The sequence below is a fragment of the Capra hircus genome, chromosome 5, assembly GCF_001704415.2.
Source record: "Capra hircus breed San Clemente chromosome 5, ASM170441v1, whole genome shotgun sequence".
Lineage (NCBI taxonomy): Eukaryota > Metazoa > Chordata > Mammalia > Artiodactyla > Bovidae > Capra > Capra hircus.
In genome coordinates, this window is record NC_030812.1 from 114,392,748 (window position 1) to 114,416,746 (window position 23,999).

The following is a 23,999-nucleotide window of genomic DNA, read 5'->3' on the forward strand; positions in this document are numbered from 1 at the left end:
GAGAAGGAAATGGCAACCCACTTCAGTATTCTTGCCTGGAGAATCCCGTGGAAAGGGAAGCCTGGGGGGCTGCTGTCCATGGGGTCGCACAGAGTGGCACATGACTGAAGCAACTTAGCAGCAGCAGCTGCCTCTCTTGAAAAAAAAAAATTTAAAAAGCAGGCTGCCTGGGGCCCATGCCCCATGACACGGGTGCTGCCAGGCCTGGCTGTCCCTGGGCCCAGGGCGCTCACTAGCCCGCCCGCAGGGTCGGGGTCTTCGCTCCCGCAAGAGTCAGGGCATCTCAGGTGGTAACTGGGCCAGGACCGGACTCCAGATGAGCCTGGGCATCTCTGAAACACAGAACCTCAGCACCAGCCCAGCCTCCCATCCAGCCGCTGCTGGTGCCCGCCCCTCACTTTACCGTGAGGTGCCGGACGGGTGGTCGAAGGTCTCAGAACAAACAATCCCCAGGCAGAGCCCTCAGGAAGAGAATTCTCCAGCCTGGGAGCTGAAATCCGCCTTCTAAACGTACCTTCCAGGTTCTACTCTACATTCTGCCCCTTGAAAGGGCAGCTTTGGGACTTCTACGGTGGTCCAGTGGCTAAGACTCCACGATCCCAGTACAAGGAGCATAGGTTCAATTCCTAGTCAGGGAACTAGATTCCACAGGTTGCAACTAAGACCTGGGGCAACCAAACAAAACAAATATTTTTAAAAAGAAAGAAAGAAAGAACCATTTTTTGTTCTTCATGGCAACCAGTTGGTGGTTTAAAGGCAGGGACAAGCTGTCTGGAGAGGTCGGTCCCCGCCCTGTTCCATCTACTCTGGGACCTCCTTGCTTAGCTGTCACTGATTCGCCTGGCCACACTGGCCTTGACTAGAAACGCCCGGCACAACCCGTCTCAAGGCCTTTGCAGAGGCTGTTCCCTCTGCCCAGGACACTCTTCTTGCAGAGAATCATGAGGGTCCATCCTCCAGCTTCTTCTGTAGGCCTTGAGCCACGCCTGAGGGCCCTCTCGACCCCCCTCCCTCCCCCCACCCCCTCTGCTGGAGCACCCATCACCTTCCCCCGACCCTGGGACTCATCTGTGACGCTTCCTGCCTGTTATCTGTCTCCCTTCTAGGACTGTGAGCACGGCTCTCTCCACCGCCGTGTCCCCAGCGCCCAGCACTGAGTGGGTGCCCCATGGCATGTGCCAAATTGTCACCATTCAGCCCTCAGCGGAGGCTGCCGCCCTTACCATCTGAGCGTTCTCTTCTGCACGTGCCAGTGGGCACGCCCCGGGAGAAAACACCCAAGAGCCCAAGACACAGGGCCCTGCCTCCCTGTCCCCTTCCAGCCCCAGACGCCACACCTGCCTGGCCCCCAGGTCCAGCTCCTACTCTCAGCCCCAGGCAGGGGCTCCCCGCAACGTGTCCACCACCCAGCGCCTGCAGCTGTAACAATGTCCAGGGCCCCCCCTGACTTCTGTCCACAGCAACACGGGCGACTGTTCTGCCCGATCTCTTGTCCATCCAGGACAAGCCCAGGGAAGGACCTTCCTGAGCCCATGTCCCCTTCACAGCGACAGCTGGGAGAAGGAGGTTGGGTGATATAAGCAGATAAGGCTCGGTGAGGGCTGTCAAACTAGCTTAAGGAATAATCCTGCGTTCATCTGGGTGCATTTATCACTCCGAGACGCATTCATCACAGAGGAGAGTTGGTACCACTGATTGCAGGGAAGGCGGCTTGTCACTGGGTAACCTGCATCTCACATTAAATTCTGGATCACAGTCTCTAATATGTATATATTTTTAATTGCATTTTCAAGTTCATTTACATGCGCAGATTGGCTTTCCGCCTGAGTGACATCAAAGGGAAACGCAGCGCCCTCCCTTCCTCTCCCCAGCCCCCCCACCCCCCACCCCCCAACCCCCGCCTTGTTTTCTTTCCTGGAGCAAAAAGCTTCCCCCCAAGTTGATGATGGCATCCCCCACGGACAGCCTGCAGGTATGCGGCCCCCAGGGAGGCCCCAAGAGACACCCCACATCTGCCATCTCAAGAAACTTTCTGAGGCCTCCACCCAAGAGCTCGAAAGGCAGCCATCATTTCCCCTGAAGACTGAGCTACACGTCCCCCTCTCCGAATTACTGTCTTTTATCGGCTTTTCTATGTTGGAGGGTGACTTGGCAAATCCCGACAGACGCTTTCCTGTCTGAGAATGCTTCTTTACTTCCAAGAGCAGAGTCACGTGCAGGCATGGACCTTTCTGCAATTTACCTCCACCTACAGATCAAAGGTCAATCTGATAGAATACGTCCCATAAAACAAACAGTTCCGGAATGCACCGTGTCCTGCGGAGCAACTGCTCTGGAAGTCTGATCACCTTTTGAACACCGCCGCCTGAACACCACTGCGTCGAGCTCCCCTCAGCCCAGCTGTTGGCACAAGGACATCACGTGTGGGACCCCGGAACGTTTCACCCAGCAGCCGCCCGTGTGGGCAAGCCGCCTCTGAAACAGCAGCGAACAGAATTCAAGGCTTAAACAAAAACAGTGGACTTCCCATGGGGCTGCGCTGCAGTCAGGACGATGGGGGGTGCCTGAGTGCCATCACCCCCCTGACTCGGGGCCCAAGTTTCAGCTGGGAGAAGGGGGCTTGGGGAGGCACTCTGCGAAGTCCTCCTGGTCTCGCCTACCCTACGCTTTATGCCGTCAGACCACGTCTGGGGGACTCATGCCCTCAGTCTCTGCCAAATTTCAAGTTTCGGTCCCAGTCCCAGCTGCGGACACACACAAATCCCAGCTTTTGTCCATGGAGACAAGGCGCAACTCGGGGCTTCTATGCCAACAAAAAGCCACAGGTGCCCGGCTGCTTACCCAGGCAGTAGCGTCTCGGGGACACCACCAGATTCCTGCTTCTCATATGACTGTTAATATCCTGTTGATAACATCTCCCTCTAACAGCTGTCCCACTAAAGGCGGGAATCGCACCCAGCACGCAACACACGTGCCCTCAAGACCCTCAGGACAGCCTTGCCCGGGAAGCAGCATCGCCCCCATTTTAAACCAAGGACCCAGACAATCGACTCCTCCTAGGCTACTGGGGGCTGACGACCACTCAACCCTGAACAAAAAAAAGAAAAATATCCCCCATGGACGTACTTCTTTATGCTGTGCTTTAACAAGACCAACACAGGTGCCAAGCAAAAAAAAAAAAAAAAACTAAAAGCAAAACGCAGCCCATCTGAGACTTCAGGGACGCCCGCTAAAAACGCAGCCCATCTGAGACTTCAGGGACGCCCGCTGGTGGCACTCAGAGGTCATCACGGGAAGGAAGCTGTATCAGCAATTTCTCACCACACTCAGGAAACTGCAACACTCGGGAAACAATAAGTAATGAACCCAAAGAGGCAGGGGCAGAGGGGGCCGGGGAACCTAACTCAAGGAAACACGTCCGTTCCCTTCGAGAACAGAGGCCATTTCAAAACGAGAAGATGCCTCCCCCTTACAAAACAACAGCAATAATATTAAGAAGAAAAACTGAAGCGGCCAAGCAGGGAGGGGCTCAGGCCACAGCAGGCTAAGAGGGAGAGGCTGCAGGTGCACTCGCTAGGGGTCAAGTCCAAACCTCCCACCGTGGACTCAGCTTCTCCACTGCGGAGACCCCTCTCTGCAGCCAGCCTGCCCCAGGCTCCCCATCCAGATGCCCAGCCCCTCCAATGTTCCATGACTTTCCACCGCAGTGTGAAGCTCCCACTCATCATCACCAACGGCTGAGAACTCGCGGGCTGTTCCCTCTGACGTCCTAACTCCGTTTTCTTTTACCAGGACCTGCGCCCAGGCATGGCATGACTTCGAACTCTTCGTATGCAGAGCCAGAAGGGCTGTCCAGCATAGGGGCTAAGACTGAGAGGCCACAGTGACCCCGAGCTGGCCCGCGGCTCCTCCACTTGCCAGCTGTGTGACCTCGACAGGCCACTCAACCTCTCTGGGCTTCCGCCACCTCCCAAACAAAAAGGCAGGCCCCCCTTCAAAGGGCGGGGCGAATAGGGACCCAGTTGGTCCATGGAGACCACTGGCAGGGTCTTGCCCAGGGTCAGCATTGGATGGGAAAGCTGCGACCTGTGATGCCCAGGTCCCAGTTGTTGAAGACTCGCCGTGGCCAGAGCTTCACATCTCGTCTCATTCAATCCTGGCAGGTGCCGCGTCTGGGTTTCCGGAGCGCTCCCCACACACCAGCACGTGGCTGCCTCCCACGCTGTGCTGTTGGTTATTTCATTTTACAGCCCTGGAAGCACAGAGTTGGGTTTACAACTCCAGCCCACCCCACTGTAGAGCCTGCGCTCAACCCGTTTCTTACACGCCTCTTGGAGACAAAAGCTGAAAGCCTTGTGAGGACTTCCCTGGCAGTCCAGTGCTTAAGACCCTGCGCTTCCAATGCAGGGGGCACAGGTTCAATCCCTGGTTAGGGAACTAAGATCTAAAGAAACTCAGAGGCTGCAAGGAAAACCAAATCCAGGGTCCTATTTCCTTCAAAGCTATAAATTCCAAACAGGGTGGGGGAGGTGAACAGTAGCTGCCCCCCCTCCCCAGAAAGCTGTCTGTTTCCCCAAAGTCCTTCTGTGTCTGGGGCAAGGGTCTCAGAGCGCAAGCCAACACAACCCTCAAGCTCCTCATCTGTGACCTGAGACGCTGCCCCCACGGAAGGGCCCCCACCATGAGCACGGCTCGTGATGGGTTTCAAAAGGCGGACCAGGTGGCGGCCACGTTCAGCATCACTCACACAAATGGGGTGAAAACCTGCAGTGAGCCCGCGATTCGGTCCTGGAAAGACAAAGGCGCTGGAGAAAAAAACTTGCTAAACCACAGAGCTGCTCATCGTAGCCAGCAGCTCTAATGAGGCATCGTGGGATTACCAAAGTTATTATCAGAGTCATCGCAGTGAAAAAAATTCCAAGTTAATTGAAATCAATGGTACCGTTCCGACAGCAGGTGTTTTAAGAGGCTCACAAAACAAAGTCGGCTCCTTGGATTGGGAGAGATGGCACCGCCATCGTCCACCTCTACCAGGAGTGACAAGCAGCACGGCTCCAAAGGGCGACCAGCAACAGAGCGAAGGTTCCAGCCCCACAGACACAGGGTAGGGTGTGGCAGGCGTGTCCCAGGGGCACCAAGGCCGCCAACGCATCCTAAGTCATTTCAGTTGTGTCCGACTCTCTGCAACCCCTTGGACTGTAGCCCCACAGGCTTCTCTGTCCGTGTGATTCTCCACGAAAGACTACTGGAGTGGGTTGCCATGCCCTTCTCCAGGGAATCTTCCCAACCTGGAGATCAAACCCAGGTCTCCTGGCAAGAATACTGGAGCGGGTTGTCATTTCCTTCTCCAGGGGATCTTCCAGACCCAGAGATGGCACCCACGTCTCTCACGCCTCCCTGCATCAGCAGGTGGGTTCTTTACCACTAGCGTCACCGCAGCCAACACAATTCTCTTCCGATCAACTCCTTCGCTCTGCTTGTTCGTTTACATCCACTTGCTCACCTATGATCCGGATTCATTTCAACAACCCAGGGAGGCAGTTTTAACCACTACACCCGCTTTATGGAGGACACACAAGGACTTGCTGGAAGCTACTCCGCCAGAGGCAGGGGGCTGGGAGAGGAACCATGGTGTCACCTCCAGCCCTCTGCTCTTCCGGCCACGCCGTGCTCTACTCCAGAGGCAGGGGGCCAACTAGAGGCGGGGCAGGGGCTGAAACAGAGGGCACCCTCTCGGGGCCCCGAGCCATCTGACCCTGGGGAGCTGCCCTTCTCTGACCTGTGCCACAGGGAAGACCCACCCACCCAGCCTGAGCCAAGTCATGAGATGACCCTGACAAATCACAACATGTGTATCAAAGTGGTGTCGGAAAGGCTCGCTGGAGAACACGGGTGCTGGACACAGCCGGGTGCTGGGTGTGCGATCAGACTCTTGCTTCTCGCAGACGCAGATGTCACCTTCTCAGGGCGACCCCGGGCACCTCATCACAGCACATCGCCACCGGCTGAGCCTGCTGTGAAGCCTCTCCAGTGCAGAGAGCTCCCAGGACAGGTCACGGGGGTTACACCTGTCTCCCAACTACCTGTGAGACTTGGTGTGAGCAGAGACCCAGGGAAACCACTTTGGAAGGGTGAAGCCTCATACCATGAGATGTCACTGTTACTAACAACATCACCCCCACACCCTCACCAGGCAGGGACTCGTGAAATGCTTGTGGAATTAAACCGAGCTGTTTCCAAGAGGTGCCCAGCACACGATGTCAAGGGTAACAAGCAAGCGTAGCGGTAGTATGCTCAGGAGCGTGCCCACGAAGCATGTTTCTCCGTGTTACACAGGCTGCAGCCTACGAACACCCCGGAGCCAGTGCTGCTCTGGTCCATATGCCCGGAGCGGGCAGAAGAGGGGTCATGGTCTACGAGCCTCACACCTGCTCTGTGAAGTTTCCCCCCAACAAGCAGGTGTTGCTTTTACACTAAAAACTTTGTGAAAAACAGAATTCTCCCTGAGCTCCTAATGTTACAGAGATGATAGGAAGGATGTTAACTGCTGCCTTCCTCAGTAAGAGTCTACTGTAGCGGGAGAAAGGTAGATTAGTTTCTCCACAAATCCTTCCTATCATGTTCGTAATATAATCCTGGACAAATGATCAACTGATTTTATATAGACTGCATAGACAGCATGCATATTTACTGGCGCAGATCAATATGGCCCCTGAACACTGTGGGTGTGAACGGCTTGGGTCCACTTGCACACATATCCTTTTCAGTAGTAAATACTGCAGTCCTACGTGGATGGCTGGTTGAACCCGAGGATACTGAGTCCCTATCTTATATGGAGGACCGACTATATGCTGACCCCCCTTGTTCAAGGGTCAACTATACTTTTCCTTATTATACAATTTATAAATAGTCTAAATAAGATCAGTAATAAAAGTGCAACCATGTGTTATGTACACACATACGCACTTTTCTTCCTTAAACCAACTGAGCAGAGTTGCCCCAAGTCACCTTCTAGAAACATCCCCCACTCATTTCTCAGCTGTAAGGAGCTCTGTGGAAGGCAGGAGGAGAAGGGTCCGCACACTGCCCCCTGCCCTCAAGCCTGTCAGCCTCCTCTCCACATCACACATGGGTGTCACTGTCCCTGCAAGAACCTCCCACACAGGTGACAGACACTAGGGCGCGCGTTCAGCCGGCCAGGCCACACAGGGAGTGAACTCAGCCCTCCTTCACCCTCCTCCCGACTTCCCTCGTGGCCCAGATGGTAAAGTTCAGTTCAGTTCAGTCGCTCAGTCGTGTCCGACTCTTTGAGACCCCCATGAGTCGCAGCACACCAGGCCTCCCTGTCCATCACCAACTCCCAGAGTTCACTCAGACTCACGTCCATCGACTCAGTGATGCCATCCAGCCGTCTCATCCTCTGTCGTCCCCTTCTCCTCCTGCCCCCAATCCCTCCCAGCATCAGTCTTTTCCAACGAGTCAACTCTTCGCAGGAGGTGGCCAAAGTACTGGAGCTTCAGCTTTAGCATCATTCCTTCCAAAGAAATCCCAGGGTTGATCTCCTTCAGAATGGACTAGTTGGATCTCCTTCAAGTCCAAGGAACTCTCAAGAGTCTTCTCCAACACCACAGTTCAAAAGCATCAATTCTTCAGCGCTCAGCCTTCTTCACAGTCCAACTCGCACATCCATACATGACTACTGGAAAAACCATAGCCTTGACTAGACGGACTTTAGTCGGTAAAGTAATGTCTCTGCTTTCGAATATGCTATCTAGGTTGGTCATAACTTTTCTTCCAAGGAGTAAGCGTCTTTTAATTTCATAGCTGCAGTCACCATCTGCAGTGATTCTGGAGCCCAAAAATATAAAGTCTGCCACTATTTGCACTGTTTCCCCATCTATTTCCCATGAAGTGATGGGACCAGATGCCACAATCTTCGTTTTCTGAATGTTGAGCTTTAAGCCAACTTTTCACTCTCCTCTTTCATCAAGAGGCTTTTTAGTTCCTCTTCACTTTCTGCCATAAGGGTGGTGTCATCTGCATATCTGAGGTTATTGATATTTCTCCCGGCAATCTTGATTCCAGCTTGTGTTTCTTCCAGTCCAGCGTTTCTCATGATGTACTCTGCATATAGGTTAAAAGTATCTGCCCACAATGCAGGAGACCTGTGTTCGATCAGGAAGATCCCCTGGAGAAGTGATCGGCAACACACTCCAGTATTCTTGCCTGAAGAATCCCATGGACCAAGGAGCCCAGCGGGCTATAGTCCATAGGGTCGCAAGGAGTCGGACACAACCCAGCGACTAACACACCTTCTCGCTCCCCCTCCTCTTAAGCTGCCCTAAAGCCCCAGGTCGTCTCCCAGACCTGGCACACAACCCAGGCCCTTTGCTCGGCATTCAGTGTCTTCCTGGCTCCAGCCCCAGCCTTGCCCTCTCTGCTGTCTCCCTGTCTCTCTCTCTCTTCCATGCTTCAACTGCTGGAAACTCGCCCACACCTGCAGGTTTCCTTGGGCCATTAGCTCTTAGCTGGGACACCAGCTCCTCCCGAACATGACCCCAGGCTTCCTGGAAGCCCCTTCTCCCCCAGGAAACTGTCTCTCATCTCCAGGGGCCTGCACAGCATGGTTTTCACAGGATTTTCTGGAATTCCCTTGACACATGGTCATCTATACCTCACTCTCTTGTGAGGTTTCCGAGACCAGAGGAGCTGCTGGTCTCACCTCTATGCTGCTCATTCCAAATGCAGGATTTTAAAAACCTGTTTCCTGCACGCCTACAGAGGACAACTCCTGGGACTCCTCTGGGGCTGGTTGCTGGTCCCCGCCAACCCACACACCCATCTTCTTAGTCATTTGCCCGTTCCACCAACACACATCCAGCACCACAAGGCACTGCTCTCGGAACCTGGGGAAGAGGGTGGAGAGCGCAGCCCCCGCCCCTCAGGGAGCTTCCGGTCTAGCAGGGACAGTGGACTTCCATGAAGAGATGAAGATGGTAATGGCCAGTGGTCTCCAGAGCGGAAGATGCTCATGGTACCCGAGGCCCCTGCTGTGGAGCAGCCCAGGAGCAGCACTGTGGGGGGGTGGGGGGCAGGTGAGGGTCCCAGTGCAGAGGTCGAGCAGGGGCGCAGGGCCAGCCCCCCACAGAGCAGCGGGAAACCACCAGAAGGGCTTCCTCAAGGAGCACTGTGATCTCGATCCAGTTCCAAGATGCTGACGCTAACTGAAGATGAACCAGAGAGGCACAAGGAACCATTGTACACTGTTCCCAAGAGCCTGGGGGTGGAAACCACCCAAGCACCCATCAGCTGGTGAACGGGCACAGGACGAGATCTCCCGTACGACGGAAGGTCATTCAGACTTAAGAAGGAACCAAGTCCGACACACTACAACTTGGGTGGACCTTGAAACATTCTGCTCAGTGAAAGCAGCCCAGCAGACAAAACCACACAGTATGACTCCACTCGCGCGCGGGTGCAGAACAGGCGACTCTGCAGCGACGGAAAGCAGGCCTGCAGACAGGAAGCGAACGAGGGGACGCCTGCGGCCTGGCGCGGGGATGCAAGGGGCGAGACCCGAAGGCTTTCTCACTGAGAGGATGAAAACGTTCTAAACATTTTTTCTTGATTTTTGTTGGTCGATCTACAATGTTCTGCCAGCCTCTGCTGTACAGTGAAGTGAATCAGTTATGCTGCTTTTGTGGTTTAGCCGTCACTAAGCTGTCTCCAGTTCTTGTGACCCGTGGACTGTAGCCCGCCAGGCTCCTCTGTCCATGGGATTTCCCAGGCTAGAATACTGGAGTGAGCTGCCATTTCCTTCTCCAGGGGATCTTCCCAACACAGGGATGGAACTCGCGTCTCCTGCATTGGCAGGCGGATTCTTTACCAACTGAGCCACCCGGGCATCAGTTTTATATATATATACCTCCACTTTTTTTTAGATTCTTTCCCCACACAGGTCACTACAGAGCACTGAGTAGCGGTCCCTGCGCTATACAGCAGGCCTGATTAGCTATCCATTTTATACATACACTTCCCTCTCTAGTAACCGTGTTTGTTTTCTACATCTGAGACTCTATTTCTGTTCTGAAAAGAAGTTCATTTGCATCAATTTTTTAGATTCCACATACAAGCAATATCACGTTTGTCTTTCTACTGGTTTTTCACTATGACGATCTCTAGGTCCATCTGCGTTGCTGCAAGAGGCATTATTTTGCTCTTAGAGACATCACTTTACCAGCAAAGGTCCGTCTAGTCAAAGCTAGTCATGTATGGATGTGAGAGTTGGACTATGAAGAAGGCTGAGTGCCAAACAATCACTGCTTTTGAACTGCGGTGCTGGAAAAGACTCCCTTGGAGAGCAAAGAGATCAAACCAGTCAAACCTAAAGGAAATCAACCCTGAAAATTCACTGGAAGGATTGATGCTGAGGCTAAAGCTCCAATACTTTGGCCACCTGATGCAAAGAGCCAATTCACTGGAAAAGACCATGATGCTGCAAAAGATTGAGGGCAGGAGGAGAAAGTAGCAACAGAGGATGAAATGGTTGGATGGTACCACTGACTCAATGGACATGAGTTTGAGCAAGCTCCAGGTGATAGGGATGGACAGGGGAGCCTGGTGTGCTGCGGTCCGTGGGGTCGCAGAGAATCAGACACGACTTGGCAACCGAACAACAACGGCTGGGTAATACTCTGAAGTAATACTCTGGCCACCTGATACGAAGAGCTGACTCACTGGAAAAGACCCTAATGCTGTGTAAGACAGAAGGCAAAAGGAGAAGGGGGAGGCAGAGGATGAGATGGTTAGATAGCAACACCAACTCAATGGACATGAATTTGAGCAAACTCTGGGAGACAGTCAAGGACAGAGGAGCCTGGTGTGCTGCAGCCCATGTGGTCGAAAAGAATCTAACATAACTGAGAGACTGAACAACAATATTCTGAAAATATTCTAAAACTGATGGTGGTGATCAGCTGCAAATATCTGTGAAGGTATAAAAAATACCTGACTGTACACTTTAAATGGGTTAAGTATGCAATATCTGAATTCTATTTCAATAATGTTTTTTAAGTGGTTGCAGTGAGAAGGCTACCGCAATCTTCCAGCTAAGAGATAATGGGGGAGGGACCAGAGGGGTGGACAGATGGAGGGGAAGAGAGACTCCGGGAAAACGCGGCTTGGATAAAAGTGTGGGTCCTAGAGAAGTGTGGGTCCCCTTGGCTGTGGCAGGGGTTGGGGGGGAGTAAGGGGTCACGGTCAAGTAGGGGGCACTTGGGGAAAGCCAGGACTGAGCCCCTTCTGTCCCAACCCTGTGCTCGTTTCCAGACTATAAAAGATGGAGAGAATATGTTTTCTTCTTCCCATGTAAAGGTGCTGTTTGAAGAATGACATCTTGAACTCTAGGTGAGGAAGACTGACATTTAGCCTCCTGGATTAGCACAGACTCGGGGTCAGAGCCTGGAGAATGGAACATCCTTTAATGGAAGGGTTGAAAGCAACTGGGAAGCCTTCAGAATAGACCCACCCTGCAGTTCTGTTCGGTGAACGCCTCCACTGCGGGACCCCTCGGGTGTCCACCAGAGCTAGTGAATCACAGTGAAGACGTGATTCAGCGCCTAAGCGAATGCCACATACATAATACCTTTCAAGAAGACATATTTTTATTGCTGCACTTGAGGACAGCCCCTCGGAATCCAGAGTTCATCAAATCGATGCATCGGGCAGCATGCAAGGCCCCAAGTTCACTGGGCAGTGCAGTGGGGGGGGGGGGAAGGGGGGGAGTAGGGTCTCTGCCTGACCAGCATGCCCTGCAGTTCATACCGGAGATCCTCTCCCTCCAAGCTGAAGCTGAACTGGGGTGAAGATGCCTGCTTCACATGGCGTTTGTGTTGTGCTGAGAACTCCAAAGAAGGAAAAAAAAAAAAACCCTGCGGTATTTATGATGGGCCTGTTATTTACGCGGAAGTGCTTGTTGCTTGACAATTTAGATAAAAATGTTACTGCTTCTCTGCATGTGCTGCAAATTCATGGCGTAAAACCACTGGAGCAACTAATGGAGTCTTCACACATCATATCTTGTTAAAGACAAGAGGTCCTTCCTCCATGGGGGTCACAGCCCAGTGGTGGGGGGGGCCACCCCCGGAACGCAGCCTGGCCACCGAGGGCTGCTGACCAACTACCCACAGCTCCCGCTTTTTTTAAAAAAAAGAAAAAACATGAACTCTGTTTTCAATTAGCCTGGCCACCAAGGGCTACTGACCAACTCCTACAGCTTCCTCTTTTTTGTTTTTTTTAAAGTGAACTCTGTTTTCAAACAGCAAGGTCCTACAGATGCTGGTTTCCGATTTATCCTCTAGTCCAGCAATGGTGGAAGAAACGCTGGACACTCACACACAATTTGTATCTCTCTACTTCTGACCAAGGAACAACCTGTCTACTCCTAGGAAGTCCTGGGGAAAAACGTCTCCAAGCCCTCGACCGTGCTTCCAAAAGTAACTGAAAAAAATTCCAGTGCCAAGGGCACACATGGGAAATTGATGGCTAGGCACCAAAAGATATTACTCAATGCTATTGTATTTCTAACAAATGTGGATAATGAGGTCATCCGTCCATTTTACTATCCAGTTCATCACTTTCACCAGTGCACTTTTAATTGAAACTTAACCTTTATATGCCATCACCCAAGCCGCAGCAGGACAGAAACACATCTCCGGAGGGGAAGATGGTGTGAGTTTTTCCCCCAAGCAAACCTCTCAAGCAACACTACCCTTACTTTTCTGTTGAGTTGAAAGCAAACTCTGAAACACTACTGGCTTTTTCAGCTCTGATCGTCCATTCCAGCTCCTTGGGCAGGTGCTGGGATAACCAAGCAGAGCCCATCACCCCTCTTCGAGAGACCCCCGGTGCAGCACTTAATCACCTCCAAGGGCTCATTCCTCTGACCCTTTCCCCAGCCAAGCTGCCAATCTCCACCAAACTCTCCCAAGGAGACAGAGGTGAGTAAATGTTAAGTCTACTAACTCATTTCATAGGTGACCTCTGAAAGATTCCACCGCGGAGCTCGGGAGAGCCGAGGCAGCTTTATTAGCATGCTACACCACGGCCCCAGCTCCCTCCCTCCCTCTTTTATGAGCCCCTGCTATATAAAATGCCACAAAGGAAAAAGGAAAAACAACCCGCTCATAGTGACAAACACAAGTTCCTATGGCCAGGACAAACGCTGGCCGCTTCCCAGACGTTATTTTTAGTCATCTCAGACAGAAATATTTTTAAAAGGTCAGGGAACAAAAGTTTTCCTTGTTCTCTTTCTTCCTTTTTTTAAACACACACTCACACACACAAAAAAGATGGAGGTACATTCCGTTCAGCAGCATCCTTCCCCGAGTTCAGATTTAAAGGCAAAGGCAGACCGGAGTAGGACGGCTCCTCCCCGCACCCCCCGCCCCCACCAGCGGCACCCGCAACCTTCAAACACGATTTTCAAATGTTTCTCTCCCCGGCCTCATCTAAATTCAGGCATGACAGATAATAAATAGCTACTCATTTACTATCACCATAAAAATTTAAACAGCCTGGAAATAGTTGCTACAATACAGAAAGGAGCAAACCTAAGCTCCGAAAAGCCACTCCAAATAGTGAAACTACTGCCACGTATTGTAGAAACACACATAAAGAGACATTGTTGCGAGGAGAGCTGCCGGCTTAGAGGAATTTTCTCTTTTAAACCTTCTCCTCGGAGCAGAAGAGTCAACAACTTGCCGTCTTACCCAGTGGGGGGAAAAAAAGGAGCTTAGGAACCCGCATCTATCACAAGGTACCAGATTTGGTGATGGATTTTTTATTTTTAAGTATGTGATTTGATTTCACACAGTGATTAAACATCTTTGTGCTCAGCGCAGAAGGGTCTCCCAACCCCTCCCCCTCCAAAAATGGCATCAAAGCAATCAAAATGGTAATGCCGGGCCTGGGTCCCCTCCCCCGCCCCCCCCCCCAGCGCGAACTCCCCGACTTCGCCGGAGCCGCGCGCCGGGCGCCCCCCCTTCTCCGACGGGAATGGAAGCTTCCACTCCCGGGCGGGGGCGCGCGGCCGGGGAGGGGGGCCGCGGCACCGCGGGAAAGGGGTTAACGCGTTCGTCCCCACCAGCGCGTCCAGCCCGACGCCCCCGACCAGGAGCCGACCCGCGGCCGCAGCCGTCTTTCTTTCCGCAGCCCCCGGCCCCCTCCTTCTCTTGTGCACGCCCCCCCTTCCACCACTTTGCAACTTTAAAAAGATTCGAAACGCACACCCGGCCTCCGAGTTCTCCCTCGCCGGGGTCGCCGCCAACCCCCGCCAGCCACGTCCACGTCTCGCCCCTACACCGACCATCCCTCCGGGGAGCAGGGGGGTACTTCGGATCTAGCCCGCCCCCGACCCGGAGTTGAGGGAGCGAGAAGGGGACCAGATCGGGGGGCGGGGGCGGGGGCGGTCCAAGTTTGAAGCTGACGCCGGCGGCCGGCATTCCGAAGGAAGCGCGATCGAAGGCCCGGGGGGCAGGAGGGGGGGCTCGGCGAGGCGAGGCGGGGCGGGGCGGGGGGAGCGGGCCAGCGGGGCGGGCGGAGGGAGGGGAGGAGGGGGCCGCGAGGACGGAGCCGGCGCCCCCGCCCCCGCCAGCCTCGGAGCCCCGAGAGCGCCATTGGCTGCGCCGCTCAAAGTTCTCGGCTTGGGAAAGGGGCGGGGGTGCCAGTGTGGGGAGGGGGCGTGGGGGGAGGGGCGCCGAGGGGGAGGGGCGCCGAGGGGGAGGGGCGGGGGCGGGGAGGGAGAGGGGGCGGGGCGCGCGGCTGGCCGCGCTCCGGCGGCGGCGGCCTCTGTTCGCGGTGCTGAAACCCCTCTAGCGCTGAGCTCCGCGCAACTAAGTCACAATGGACAACTTTTCCTCACCGAGGGGGCCGGGAGGGGTCGGTGGCCGGGCCCCCCGCCCTCCCCACCCCTACGGCGAGCAGCTCCTCGCGGGCCCCAGTGGACACCCGAGGCCCGAAGACCCAAAGTTGGGCAGAACCGAGGGGTCCCGGGGGCGCCTTTCTTTTGTTCCCCGGGAGCTGGCTGGCGTCAGGTTCCGAGAATAAAAGTGATGCCGGAGAAGTGGGAGGGGAGGGGGGAGCCCGGAGGAAGAACGATTTCTTTAACATTTGCGCCGTAAACCACCCCCCCGCCCAAATCCACTTCCAAGGAGTTTGGTGTCCAGGCCCGAATGACCGCCCCCTCTCTCCGCCCCCTGACGCCCGGGGGAGGCCGGGGACGGGGGCGGTTGGGGGGGGGGACACCGAGAGGGAGAAATGTCCACATTCCAAAAACATGTCCACCAACTCAAAATGGACGCCGGGCTGCTCGCCGCCTTTTAAGGGCAGCTTCTCTCCTTCGGCCACGGCAGGAGCCGCGCTGCCCCTCGCCTCGGCCTCCAAGACCCTGGCCCCTTCTTCCCAGAAGCAGGGGATGGGCGGGTAACTTTGAAGACCGCAGAGACTCCTTTGGGAGTCTGAGCGCGCGGCGCCAGGCCAGCACTTTTTAGGGTGCTACCCAAGTGCCCGGTGACCCCCTCCTAGTCCCCCCACCCCGCCACCCTGGACGGGGGACAGGCTCTGGCTCGCTTACTTGTTTGTCGCTGAGCGCGGCGATCCGCGGCTGCCGCTCGTGCAGCTGTTTCTTGAGGTCGCCGTTCTGCGGAAACACGGAGGCGCGGGCTCAGGCCGGCCGCCCCGGGGTGGGGGGGCGTCCAGTGCGCCCGGGGCCCCGCGGGGCCGCCACCCCCACCCCGCCCGAGTTCTCCCGGCCGCGTCCCGCACGCGAGGTGGCCGGGCAGTGCCGCGCGGGGCCGCTTACCTGTGGCTGCCGCCTCATCGGGGCAGCTCGCGGGGCGGGGCGGGGGCCGCGGCCACCCGGCGGCGCGCCCCGAGCCGTGCAAGTTTGCAGGCCGGGGTGCGTGTGCGAGGGAGTGTGAGTGTGTGACGGGGGTAGGGGGGAGGAACAAAGAGCCAAGTAAACACGGCGAGTCCGTGTCGAGCAAAGCTCATAAATATTCAAGTCGCGTCCTAATCTCCCCAACACATACACACACACGCGCGCGCGCGCGCACGCCGCAACACCGCCCGGGCTCCGGCCGCCGAACCGCTGCTCGCCCAGACAACAATCGCCAAAACTACTTTTGCAAACTGTGCAGGATTGCACCGGGGGGGTGGGGGCGGAGGGGGTGGGCGTACCCACTCACATTCACACACACACATACCCGGCAAGCGCACGCAGGGGGCCCTCTCCCGGGACCCTCGTCCTGCAGATCCTGCCCGAGAAAGAGAAGACACTGGGTTCGGGTCCCACGTGCTCCCGATCCCTCAAACTGTGCAGGACTGCACGAAACGGAGGGGGGCGGCGCAAAGAGGAAGCCCCAAAGGGAGTCCGTTCATGTACACACTCCCCCCATCCCTGGGGCAGCAGGCTTAAAGGAGGGGGCTTCTCCAGCTCTGCGCGCCCTGCGACGAAAAGGACGCCGGGCTCCGGACCCCGGACCCCGGACCCCCGGACCCCGAGTCCAGCAGCCCCCGACCGCCTACCTGGTGGCGCGCGAGTTCCACGGCGAGCGCCTCGGGCCGGCTCTGCAGCTCCATCTCGGCAACTTGGGCAGCACTTTGCGCTCACTTTGGCCCCGGCTCCCGGGGAGTTGCGCGGCTCCGCGGGGTCGGGACGGACGCGGGCAGATCGGGTCTCCCTGGATGGTGAGGGGGAGCGCGGGGGGTGGACACGAGCCCCCTCCCCCACGGCCGAAAAGGGAGGGGGGCGTCTGGAGAGCGGAGGGGGGAGAGAAAGGCGGCCGCGCGCCCCCTCAACTCCTTAGGCAGCCCGGCAAGTTGCGCCGAGTTCCGGGGCTGCGGGCGCAGCCAGGCGCATGGCCCCCCCGACTCCCGGCCCCGGCGCCGGGAGCCCCCGCGCAGCCCCTGCGCGAGCTGCGGGGCGGCAGGGACTATATTTCCTCCGGCGCGCGCCTGGATCTCGCTGGGGCCTCGGCAAAGTTGTGCCTCGGCACGATGCTAATTCGGGCAGTGCCCGGATGCAGCGGGCCGGGGCGGCGGGAGGCGGAGCCCGACCGCGAGCCCGCCCCTGCTCGGCCCCGCCCCCGGGCCTCGCCCCGCCCCCAGCCGCCCCTACCCCGCCCCGCCCGCGCTTGCGCACTGCCGCCCCGCCGCGACCCGGCGCCGGGATCGCCGAACAAAAGTGGCTCCTGGTGGTGCTCCGGGTGGCGCTCCCGGCCGCTCTTCTTCTCCGCCCCCACCTCCAGCCAAACCCGCGGGAAACGGGACCACGTCAGCCCGAGGTTAGGGACACTTTCCAATGGGACGGGAGATGGCCCACTTTCCCATTCCTGGTCTCCTCTGGCTCTCGCCTCATACCTCTTTGCCCGTCTTCTCGTACTTCATTTAAGTTCTCTTCCTGCCCCCGGTACACTAAGCGCGGCCACTCAGGAGATTAACTTAGTCATGTCTCCAGATTCCTCCACTGCCTGATGGCTACCGTGTTGTTTAAACAGTCTGAAAATTGATCTCTTGACTGTACCTTTAATGATTTTTTTTTTTTTTTACACTCACAATTGAACTCTCAAGAGATGTCATTGAAATTTTTAAAGACTGGTGTTAAAAATCGTAGACGTGCCCGGTCAATGTGACATGAAACAATTATAACCACAGCTGCGGAGATCGCATTTTAGAACTCCCAGCCCCGCAGCCAGGTGGTTGACGTCTATGAGTGGACATAGCATCGTGGAGTTACCATCTTCATCAATTAACGTTGGAAAGCTTTGTGCCGTGTTGGTAGCATCCTACTATGTTTGAGAGAAGCTGGGGAGAAATGGTGCAACCATATTACTCAAACTAAACTGTTAAACGTTTACACTGATAAATTACTGTAGGTTCATATTCCTCTGCAGCACACAAAATACCCCAGCGAACGGAGGCAACAAATGGCCCTTTCAGCGTATGTCAACATGCCGCTCCCTTGCTTCTATTGTCAGCAGAAGTTGTTGGAATTTTTTTTCAACTCAGGACCCTAGGGTCCTTCTGGCCTCCTATTCAGGGCATTTGGCGGTGACTTCTGTGTTTGTTGGGCCTCGAAAGTGTGGGGGCTTCTTCTCCCCGACCCCAGTACTAGCCTTTAGGAGGCCCTTAAGTGAGGAATCGCTGTGATTACTTTGTGAGCTTTGCTGAAGGCTCACGAAACTATGGCCTGTCCTAAGTACCATCATGGGTTTGGTCGAGCAGGGCTCACCAAATGCAATCCAAAAAGGCTGGCTCTGGCTCCTTCCATTCCAGGTTCAGCCCAGCTTGGATGGGGTCCCCTCTACCTGGCGCTTTACCTGGGCAGCCAGGTAAAGTGGACTGCCCAGGCACCTGTGTTCCAAGAGCCAGAGTGACAGGATTCCTACTATAATCTGTAAATGTCACTGGATTTTAGTAAAATTTCATAATAAGTTCGTTGGGCATGTATGTAATTGAATCAACAGAAAGGATGTTCAAGTTGTCCATAACCTGCACAGACTCCGGGAGATGCTGGTCCTGTTTACAAGTGTACATTGTTTAATCCAAGTTGCCGTGATGATCCTGTACATGCCCCTCTGTTGTTTTCAGAGTTACCCAGGTCCTGAGCCAGCAACAAATGCCAGGGGCTGGGTGCTCTCTGAGAGAAAGGGAATTGGTTACGTGGAGGGAGAGAAACTTGGCAAGAATCCTTGGCCGCTGCTGCATACGCACTTTATCCTGAAGTGACCAGCACATGAGCCCATCCTCCCTGGGCCCATGTTACGCGCCCCATCAGAATGCCCTTTCTCTCAGAACCCGCCTTTTAAAGTCCTCTTGGTTCTCCAAGATCGACTTCAAATGCTGCCTTTTCTGGGAACTTCTAACTTCTACACATCAGTTCTTTACTCCTCCCTCTCACCATGAAGAACTTATGTACAAGGGGGACTTCTGCCCCATAACCGAGGTCATGGCTTCCCTCCTGTGGCCTGAGCTGAACCTGAGCCTGGCGTGTGGGCAGAACACAGTACAATGAGCCCCTACTTAAGAACCTTCATGGTATGAACTTTCAAAGAGGTGAACATGCGTTCCATCAACATCAGAATGAGCAAAATTGCAGCTTGCCCTCTGTCTCCTTTCCCAGGTGGCTCAGTGGTAAAGAATCCACCTGCTAATGTGAGACACAAGAGACTTGGGTTCGATCCCTGGGTCGGGAAGATTCCCTGGAGGAGGAAATGGCAACCCATTCCAGTGTTCTTGCCTGGGAAATCCCATGGACAGAAGAGCCTGGCGGGCAACAGTCCATGGGCTCTCAAACACTTGGACACAACTGAGAAGGCACACAAGTCTCTGTCTCCTATTGCTGAAAATCGTTCAGCTCCACCATCTTACTCTTCTTGACTGTTCAATGCTAGCCCCTGTGTGCCAGCTGTTGTACTGTACCACTGTACTTTTCAAGGTACTGTACTGAAAGATTAAAAATGCTGTCTTTATTTTTTCTGTTTTTTTTAATGTATTATTTGTTTGATAAGTATTATCAACCTATTACAGTACAGTACTATGTAGCCGATTGTGTTAGTTGGGTACCTAGGCTAACTTTGTTCAACTTACTAACAAATTGAACTTACAGACGTGCTCTTGGAACATAACTCATTTATGTGTAAGGGACTAACTATATATGGATATTGAAGAGAGGAACAGAAAGTAGGGGCTAGAGCCAAGTAGATGCTTCCCTGATGAATAAGTGAGTAAGGCGATGAGTGAATGAATGAATGCTAAAAGGGAGATGTGCTTAGTTGCTCAGTCGTGTCTGACTGTTGCGACCCCATGGACTATAGCCTGCCAGGCTCCTCTGTCCATGGGATTCTCCAGGCAAGAATACTGGAGTGGGTTGCCATTTCCCTCTCCAAAAGGGAGATACATTTCATTTTTGGAAAGGTGGGCTATTAACCATGACCACAGATGTGAGCAGTGTTTGTAGTTCAACCCGGCATCCAGATGTCTCTTCACTTGCACTGTGGTCAAGTGTACTGGGCACCTGAACAGGAGCTTGGATATCTGGGTTTGAGCCTGGGTCTACTCTAAGAGGCTCCAATCTTGCGCAAGTTTCTCAACATCTCCTAGCCTTCGTAACCACAGCTTACCCCCAGACCCACTCAGTTTCTCCTGGCCCTGGATGTTGGCTGCTTGCTCACTGGAGAGCCCCAATCACAGTCCCCACCCCTTAACTGGTCTTAAAGTGAGAAAACAGAAATTAAGGCAACAATTCCATTCACCATTGCAACAAAAAGAATAAAATACTTAGGAATATATCTACTGAAAGAAAAAAAAAGACCTATATATAGAAAACTAGAAAACACTGATGAAAGAACTCAAAGAGGACACTAATAGATGGAGAAATATACCATGTTCATGGATTGGAAGAATCAATATAAAGAAAATGAGTATACTACCCAAAGCAATCTATAGACTCAATGCAATCCCTATCAAGCAGAGCTAGAACAAGTAATTTCACAATTTGTATGGAAATACAAGAAACCTCGAATAGCCAAAGCAATCTTGAGAAAGAAAAATGGACCTGAAGGAATCAACCTGCCTACAAAGCTACATTCATCAAGATAGTATGGTACTGGCACAAAAACAGAAATATAGATCAATGGAACAAAATAGAAAGCCCAGAGATAAATCCACGCACCTATGGACACCGTATCTTTGACAAAGGAGGCAAGAATATACGATGGAGAAAGGACAATCTCTTTAACAAATGGTGCTGGGAAAACTGGTCAACTACTTGTAAAAGAATGAAACTAGAACACTTCCTAACACCACACACAAAAATAGACTCAAAATGGATTAAAGGTCTAAATGTAAGACCAGAAACTATAAAACTCCTAGACGAAAACATAGGCAAAACACTCTCCGACATAAATCACAGCAGGATCCTCTATGACCCACCTCCCAGAGTAATGGAAATAAAAGCAAAAATAAACAAATGGGACCTAATTAAACTTAAAAGCTTTTGCACAACGAAGGAAACTATAAGCAAGGTGAAAAGACAGCCTTCAGAATGGGAGAAAAGAATAGCAAATGAGGCAACTGCCAAATCATTAATCTCAAAAATATACAAGCAACTCCTGCAGCTCAATTCCAGAAAAATAAATGACCCAACCAAAAAATGGGCCAAAGAACTAAACAGACATTTGTCCAAAGAAGACATACAGATAGCTAACAAACACATGAAAAGATGCTCATCATCACTCATTATCAGAGAAATGCAAATCAAAACCGCAATGAGGTACCATCTCATGCCAGTCAGAATGGCTACTATACAAAAATCTACAAACAATAAATGCTGGAGAGGGTGTGGAGAAAAGGGAACCCTCTTACGCTGTTGGTGGGAATGCAAACTAGTATAGCCACTATGGAGAACGGTGTGGAGATTCCTTAAAAAACTGGAAATAGAACTGCCATATGACCCAGCAATCCCACTGTTGGGCACACACACCTAGGAAACCAGAAATGAAAGAGACACGTGTACCCCAATGTTCATCGCAGCACTGTTTATAATAGCCAGGACATGGAAACAGCTTAGATGTCCATCAGCAGACGAATGGAGAAGAAAGCTGTGGTACATATACACAATGGAATATTACTCAGCCATTAAAAAGAATACATTTGAATCCATTCTAATGAGGTGGATGAAACTGGAGCCTATTATACAGACTGAAGTAAGCCAGAAAGAAAAACACCAATACAGTATACTAATGCATATATATGGAATTTAGAAAGATGGTAACGATAACCCTGTGTGTGAGACAGCAAAAGAGACACAGATGTATAGAACAGACTTTTAGACTCTGTGGGAGAAGGGGAGGGTGGAAAGATCTGAGAGAATGGCATTGAAACATGTATATTATCATATATGAAACAGATTGCCAGTCCAGGTTCGATGCATGAGACAGGGTGCTCAGGGCTGGTGCACTGGGATGACCCAGAGGGATGTGATGGGAGGGAGGTGGGAGGGGGGTCCAGTATGGGGGAGACATGTACACCCGTGGCTGATTCATATCAATATATGGCAAAAACCACTACAATATTGTAAAGTAATTAGCCTCCAACTAAAACAAATAAATTTTTAAAAAAAAACAAAAAAATAAAATAAAGTGAGGGGTGGCCTTCAGCACAGCCTCCTCTATCCCATGCTGACCACAGGACAAGCTGCAGTGTCTCCATCACCATGTGGTCCAACTCTGGGGACCCCAGGTGACCCTGCAGCTCCCACCTCTTCTGGCTTTTGTTTTGTTTTGTTTTTTTCAGTTTGAAACAATTTGTTAAAACATGAAAACATTTCCAGGAAAAGATCCAATCTGGAAAATGAAAAATGCAACCCATGGTAAGGAAAATAGAAGTCATACACTGAACACAGGAGAACAGAAAAGGCAATCACGCTTTGCAGAAATCAAGACAACACCATAGGCTTATTAAAAAAAGGCTTCCTAAACATGTCCATATTATCATGTGTAGAAAACAGTAATTAAAGTAAGGTAGCTTTTATTTGTTGTATAATCTAAAAGTATGAGTAAATTTTAGACTTTATCTCCAAAAGGGCCTCACAGTTGTCACCGGAATACACGTTTCTTGAGACACTGAGCAGAGTTCCTATTTATGGGAAATACGTTCTTTTTTTTCCACACAGTGAAAATGAGAAAAATTATATCAAAGAGAAATCTTTTTCTCTAATCTCTTTCAATACCTCAGAAAGGCAGTACTTGTAAATTTTCAACTCAGACTTGAAAAGTCTTATTGCTTGGCATCAGATTTTTCAAAAAGTGAAGAACTATTTGAACCCCCATACTATTCTCAAATCCTGTTTCAAACTTTTCCACATAGTGCTGCTTTGATTTTGTGAAGGTAGACATCAATCCAATGACAATCTAGATTGGACTGGAAGGACATCAAACCAGTCAGTCCTAAAGGAAATCAGTCCTGAGTATTCACTGGAAGGACTGATGCTGAAACTGAAGCTCCAATACTTTGGCCAGCTGATGCAAAGAACTGACTCATTGGAAAAGACTCTGATGCTGGGAAAGACTGAAGGCAGGAGGAGAAGAGGACGACAGAGGATGAGATGGTTGGATGGCATAACCAACTCGATGGACATGAGTTTGGCAAGCTCCAGGAGTTGATGATGGACGGGGGGCCTGGTGTGCTGCAGTCCATGGGGTTGCAAAAAGTCAGACACGACCAAGCAACTGAACTGACTGAAGATACTCATCAGAGACCCCTAGGCACTGAGGCCAGGATGATACCTTGAAGGCTCTGACTTGCACAAAGTCTCTAGGGATCCTTGAGTGATTATCTTCTGACCTGTAAGGGTCCTTCTTGCACCAACTCTCAAAGGAAACCCTCGCTCAAGGTCAGGGGAGCTAGCCCGGAGCTCTGTCCTCCTGGGTTCCCCTCTCAGATATCAGCCAGACATTGATTGACTGCAGTTTGACATTTTTGTTTCAAATATGGTTATTCTAAGAAGTCTCAAAGCTTTGCCTGCAGAAATTTTGCTGACCCACATCGCATTTCTAATCTACACACTTATTGATAAGTTGGCTGAAGAGGAAGGATGGGCTTCCCTGGTGGTTCAAATGGTAAAGAATCCACCCGCAATGCAGGAGACCCAGGTTCCATCCCTGTGTTGGGAAGATCCTCTGGAGGAGGAAATGGCAACCCGCTCCAGTACTCTTGCCTGGGAAATCCCACAGACAGAGGAGCCTAGTGGGCTACAGCCCATGGGGTCGCAAAGAGTCGGACACGACTGATTGAATTTTACTTTCACTTTCATTTATTTGGCTACGATGAGTCTTGGTTCCAGCATGCGGGATCTAGTTTCCTGAAAGTGAAAAGTGAAAGTCGCTCAGTCGTGTCTGACTCTTTGTGACCCCATGGACTATACACTCCATGGAATTCTC

At 52.6% G+C, this 23,999-nt stretch overlaps 1 protein-coding gene across 2 annotated transcripts in view; it reads right to left on the bottom strand.

Annotated features, from left to right (window-relative positions):
- PHF21B (PHD finger protein 21B) overlaps window positions 1-17,101 on the bottom strand; it is an 89,622-nt gene extending 72,521 nt beyond the window's left edge. Inside the window, exons 1-2 of one of the 2 annotated variants that reach the window (XM_018048892.1) lie at window positions 16,585-17,101; window positions 15,632-15,697 (exon numbers count right to left, since the gene is read on the bottom strand). In XM_018048892.1, coding sequence (XP_017904381.1) covers window positions 15,632-15,697; window positions 16,585-16,638 — 120 coding nt within the window. In that variant the 5' untranslated portion in view covers window positions 16,639-17,101. Of the gene's footprint in view, window positions 1-15,631; window positions 15,698-15,859; window positions 16,060-16,584 lie in introns of those variants that run through there. The other variant, XM_018048893.1, reaches the window with a different exon arrangement.